Raw genomic sequence first — 6,000 nt, 5'->3', positions numbered from 1 at the left:
GCAGACGTCCACGCGCGCACCTACACACAGAGCCTCAGAATTCATTCACTCCCTCATCCTTTCCTTCGTGTATTCATTCATTCGCCTTTTCATTCAACAAAGGTTGACAGAATGCTTGATAGATGTCAGCACTGGGGACAGAACAGTGGCAGGTCCAATCTACCCAGATAAAGCTGATAGAGATTAGCTACACTGGCTGGACCAGATGTGGGGAGGCCTCCCTGAGGAAGGGACATGGCCAACCAGGAACGGTGGTGGGGTGGCAGGCAGCCACAGGATGGTGGGTGAAAGGGATTCCAGACCGAGGGCTCAGTCGGTGCAGAGGCCAGAGCGGGGAGAGGGAGGGGGGTTCACAAAAGTGCCTTGAAATGATGAAGTGCTGTGCCAGGGAAGGGCTAATAGGCAGAAACCTATCCCAGACTGGGGACCAACTTGGGGACAAAAACCAGACCTCACTTCCGGCTGAGCCGAAGATGAGAGGCGTGTGCACGAAGGCAGAGTAGAGATGGATCCCAAAGGGATCAGTGCCTCCTTCTGGGAACATGCCCCCATTTCCCATGGAGGACGAGGGAGACCTTGCTCTCAGACCCTGAGATGTGGGGAGGTAGGTGGACTCTCCCGTGTGTTTGTTCCTCCTGGCCCATGATTGGTTGGAGGATGACCATGTGAGCTCTGCCTAGCTAAAAGATCAGCCCTGAGACGGGGGCTGGAACTTCACTAAGCTGGGGGAGCCACTGAGTCCTGACTTGCCCTCATGAGGGAAGCATGAAGCCGAGACAGAGGAAACAAAGCTAAGCTGGACACAAATTCCTCGGGATATTAACCAGGTTCCTGGATCTAACTGTGCCTGAAGCCAGACACAGTTCTTATACAAGCAAATACATTCCCGTCTGCTAGGGAGGGTGTCAGCCCTAGCCCAGGCCTCAAGGATCACAGGATCACAGAGCCCCACTGGACCCTGGCAAGGAGGCCTTCCTTGAGCTGCCCCCCGCTCTCCTCAGAGCCCTCTCCAGGGAGCCTGTACCTGTCCCCAAGCCTCAGTTCCTCCATCTCCCAAGGTGTGTGGCTTTGAGCAAGTCACTTCAGCTTTCTGGGCCTGTTTTCTCCTGTGTGAACCGGGGAGAACAATGTTACCTGCGACAGGAACACAACACCCTCGAGGAGGTGAGTGTGCCAAGGCTGATGCAACCTTCAATGGCGGCGGGACGGGCTGTTCCCCCAGTGGATCGGGCCTGTGTCTGCTCTGTCCAGCATCCAGCACAGGGCCTGGAGCCTTGTCTGGGAGCTTCCGTGTCCTCACATGGGGAAGGGCCTGTCAAGTGCAGGGCCCTGGGGAGTTCAGCAGGCACCCCCTCCCCCAATCACACTCCCCTGGCCCTGTCCCAGGACCAAGGGGTCCTTCCATGGGCACAGATCTTCACCAAGGAGTGGGGCTCGCCGCTATGACACACAGTCTCACACAACCTTCGTCCCACTTTTTTTTTTTTTTTTTTAAATTAAAACAACAATCAGGTAACTGCCCCAACCCATCAGGGAGAAGACCCTGGGCAGTCTTTCTTCAAAAAAATATATTTTTTCTTTTTTTTTTTTTTTTTTTAAACAACACCAAAAGCAAATCCACAGCCCCTGTTGAGCCGGTCCCCAAGGAGAGTGAGCTAGACAGCTCCCCTAGCACCTCTCTGAGCAGAGACCTTGGGCCCGTCCCCCTAGACCCCAGCCTGAGCAGAGGCAGGGGTTCTCCACCTGCTGGTCCCTAGGGGGTGAGAGAAACGTGATCGGCTCCAAACCATGCAAGAGAAACCAGGCAAACCCACAAAGCAAGAGAAAAAAAAAAAAATCAAGAGGATAAATTAAAACAAAAAAGTGAAACAACCCCCCCCACTCCCGAGGCAGTGGGCGGGGCTAGGTTGAGCCCGAGTGCCCTTAGAGGCCCTATTTGCCAGTGCTGGGGTGAAGGCTCGGGCGGCTCTGTCCTCGCACTCGTGGGGGCTCTGGCAGATTCACATGGCTCATCCCCCGATCGTGTCCCCCACACTGATGCCAGGACAGAGGTGTGGCCACCCTAGGCCAAAGTGTGCAAAGTCCATTCGGTCAAGAGATAAAAAAATATACAACTTGGGTGGCATCCAGGGCTTGGGCCAAGGCAGCTTCCTGAACACAGGCACTGGCTGCCTTCTCTGCGAGGGGCAGCGGGGTCCGGTGGAGGCCATCCGGGCCCCTCCAAGTCCAGGATCTCGGGGGCTGGAGACTTGGGGTCCTTGGAGCAGCAGGGGCAGAGGCACTGGTGGGGCCCACGCGGGCCTGGCTGGGGGCTCTGGCGGTCTGGTTCTTTGGCACTTGGGACCAATGGCCTGTTGCCAAGCCAGACACGAGCAGCCCCCTTGATTCTTCCCCAAACACCCAAGGCCGGGGTGGCAGTAGCTTATGGGTGTGGGCAAGCACTGCCCTGGCAGGGAGGGCTGTGGGGCGCTGGAGGGCCAGAGCGGAGTCCACGGCCCCACCCCCTACGAGTCCTCCCCCAGGATCTCCTTCACAAAGGCAGCAATGTCCGTCTTCTTGGTTTTGTGCAAGGTGAAGAAAGGGTGCTCCTGGTGGGACAAGAGAGGGCAGTCACCTCGGGTAACGGTGAGGAGGCGAGGTGGAGACGCCCCTACCTCCCCAAACCAGCCCCAACCCCTGGGTGCTCCTCCTGCCCAGGACACCTCTCTCCTGCCTGGCCAACTCCTACTCATCCTTCTAGGACCTCCATCTTCAGGGAGCCCTCCTTCTAGAGACAGGTTGACGGCTTCCTCCTCGGCCCTCCTGCAGCCATCCCCTGGCCACACCACACTCCCTTTTCCCCACACACGCCAGGCCTCCAGCCAAGTGGAACGCCCTCTCCGGCAGCAAATAAATCCTCATTCACCCTTCCAAACCCAGTTCGCATATCACCTCCTCTGTGAAGCCTTCCCTGATGCCTGGGGATAAAATGGCTCGCCTCCCGCCACCGTGCACCACGCCCCGCCCCTCCGCCCTGTGTGTCAGAGCGTGGCCGTGTGCCCCTCCACGGGGCCTGGTGTGGAGGCGGGGGAGGGCGCCAGGGTACGTCCGAGCCAACGGCTGCACACCTGAAGGAATCAAGACAGAGGCGGGCCGAAGGCGCCGCCCATCTCTGTGCACAGGGAGGCAGCCCCCTCCCCAGAGCCCCGCCAATCCACTGCCCGTGCCCCGCACTTACCATCAGCTCCAGGTAGCTCATGCGCTCCGCGGGGCTCTTCCTCAGGCTAGGAGAGAACAGGGCAGGCTGAGCCAGGCCGGCATAAAGGAGGTCTCTAGGCCGGCCGAGCCAGGGCGGTCTCACCCCTAACCGGGCACTTAGAACACACGTGCTCCTGGGGCAACAGCAAGGAGGGGGCGGCTACTCGGGGGCGGGGGGGGGGCAAGGGGGGGGGGTCCTGAGGATGGAGTGGGATCTGTGGGTACAAACTACAGAGACTTGGACGAACTTCCCTTGCCTCTTGGGGTATTCGTTTTTTTTGCCTCTAGAGAGGTCTAGGGAGTTCTCAATGACCCCAATACCAAATGACATTGAGATGCGATAGTTAACAATCGTGTCCTCAGTATCCTAACCCAGAAGGGAAATTCCTTATCACGGGTCTTGGGAGAGGGGAGGCCTCAGTGCAAGGGATCAAGGTGACCAGGCACTCTGTTTGTGGGGCTCATTTGTTTTTGGTCTTTCTTATTTCCTAATAAAAGAAATAAAGAATACAAATTTTCCTCTGAGTTGCTCTTTGCCCACACACATAGATATGTTGATATGTTCTTTCACTTCTGAATACTTTGTATTTCTATTTTTCAAACCTCTTTCAAACCCCAAGAGTTGGTCACAAGAATTTACTTTGAATTTCCACGTGTCTTTTTCCTCTTCAGTTACGCACTTTTTGTTTGATTTAACTACAGGCAAGGAACATGACCTATATGACTCTGCCTTTTCCCTTCTCCCCATTTCCTTTGTAATCTCTAACACGATATATATTTTTTTTACATGAAGCTCACACGGGCATTCTTTAATTTGGTACAAAGTTCTCAACAGCAATAAAAGCAACTCTGTTAACGCTGTTCAAATCCTCTGTTTTTTGTTTGCTTTTTCGGTCTACCTGGTCTGTCCATCTCTAGGACTGTCCCCCTCTAGGACTCTCCACCTCCGGGACTGTCCACCTCCAGGACTGTCCCCCTCTAGGTCTGTCCACCTCTAGGACCACAGTTTGCCAGATTTTCCTCGTGTTCTATTTCTGCCTTGCATATTTTGAGGCTATGCTGTTTGGGGGTTTGTCTGCTCAAGGAGAAGGGGGCCAGGCGAGGGAAGAGCGGGAATCTGGCCGGGGCAGGGAGGGGTGCTGACCGGGCTTGGGGAGGCCCCAGAGCCACCGCAGGGCCGCTCACTCACCACTGTGCGGTGAAGTCCACAAACTCGGGAGAGAATGAGTCAGCTGGGAGCTGGGGAGATGGCTCCTCCACAACCTGTTTCAGCTGCTGGAACGGGGTCCCCCAGGATTCATAAGGAAACCGTAGAATGGCCATCTCGATCTGCGGTGGGGACAGCGGCACGGGGTCAGATGCGCCCACACTCTGCACCCGGAGACAGAGCATTTGGGGAAACCTGCCTGTCTTGGCTTGGCGCCCCAAGCCGGGCCACAACGCAGGTTGTGAGAGCCGGGGTGACATCAACAGCCGGTTCCTGTAACCCAGCCGGCAGAGACCACGGCTCACGAAGCAAATCTAGGCCCGGGTTGTAACTGGCTTGAGTGTCATCGGGCTCTTAAACAATCTAAATGCAGAAAGTTTTTTTGTTTTTTTTTTAATTTTTTTTTTAACGTTTTATTTTATTTTTGAGACAGAGAGAGACAGAGCATGAACAGGGGAGGGGCAGAGAGAGAGGGAGACACAGAATCTGAAACAGGCTCCAGGCTCTGAGCTGTCAGCAACAGAGCCCGACGCGGGGCCTGAACTCACGGACCGTGAGATCATGACCTGAGCCGAAGTCGGACGCTTAACCGACCAAGCCACTAAATGCAGAAAGTTTTACGTAAAAACCCAACTTCCAGCTAGTCTGGAAAAATCAGAGCAGCCGGCGACCCTGGGACACCTGCCACAAGGCAGCCGTCGGCAAAGAACTGCCACTCCTCTCCCTAACGTCTCCACAAGGTCTAAGTATCTGCTGCCACTTATTTGGACAGTTGTGGTTATGACAGAGCAGGCAAATGGGAAATGGAATTATTCTCAGAAGCCGATCTGTCCCTAGAGCTGTAGACGGTGAGGCCGGCACTTGGTCAGCTGCTTCGTCTCTGCAACAGCCCCTCAGGCCCCTCGAGAACTGAAGTTTGCAGATGCCCCTCCTCCTTCTCCCTCCCCCACCCCCACCCAGCGGCGTCCTGCAGGACCCATTTCCAATGCCTCCTCCTCCAGGAAGACCTCCCAATCCCTGCTGACCCCCTGGACACATGGCCACGGTGGCCTTGTCCCTCCTCCTGAACCCAGGCCTGCCTGCAGGTGACATCAAGGCCACCTGGCCTCGGCACCCGTGCCAGGCACCTAGTTGGTGGGAAGTCATTTGTGGAAAAGACCAGCTATCTTACGATAAACTCTGGGTTCCGAGTTTGACTGCCAAGATTAAAAAAAAAAAAAAAAAAAATCAGGTCAGCCCAGGCCCCCGCCTGGAATAGCACAGAGACTGCTCACTGACAGGCCATAATCACCATAATGAACACAAGAGACCTCGGCTCAAACAAATGCTTCGTGTTGGCAACTGGCGCCTGAACAGATCACTAATTATTGTGCTAAGAAAGGGCCTTCCCATTAGGCTCAAGGCCCCTTTCCAGCCAAGACATAAATAAAAACTCTCAGATGGAGGGTGTGTGCAATCCAGCGGGAATGGTGGCGATCCTGTGTGTATTTTCACGGGACAAATTCAGGGTGCTTTTTCCTAGAATGTGCACCGATTCCAACCAGCAGAAGTGAGGA

General features: G+C 55.4%; 1 protein-coding gene across 2 annotated transcripts in view; it reads right to left on the bottom strand.

The window, feature by feature from the left end:
• Window positions 1-1,465: 1,465 nt before the first annotated feature.
• MAP2K3 (mitogen-activated protein kinase kinase 3) overlaps window positions 1,466-6,000 on the bottom strand; it is a 29,639-nt gene continuing 25,104 nt past the window's right edge. For both annotated transcript variants that reach the window (XM_030295228.1, XM_030295229.1), the window contains exons 10-12: window positions 4,427-4,566; window positions 3,218-3,263; window positions 1,466-2,588 (exon numbers count right to left, since the gene is read on the bottom strand). In XM_030295228.1, coding sequence (XP_030151088.1) covers window positions 2,505-2,588; window positions 3,218-3,263; window positions 4,427-4,566 — 270 coding nt within the window. In that variant the 3' untranslated portion in view covers window positions 1,466-2,504. The remainder of the gene's footprint in view (window positions 2,589-3,217; window positions 3,264-4,426; window positions 4,567-6,000) is intronic.

Source organism: Lynx canadensis, chromosome E1, assembly GCF_007474595.2.
Source record: "Lynx canadensis isolate LIC74 chromosome E1, mLynCan4.pri.v2, whole genome shotgun sequence".
In the NCBI taxonomy this organism is placed as follows: domain Eukaryota; kingdom Metazoa; phylum Chordata; class Mammalia; order Carnivora; family Felidae; genus Lynx; species Lynx canadensis.
The sequence above is the reverse complement of the archived record's forward strand: the minus strand, read 5'-3'. Positions and strand labels throughout refer to the sequence as shown.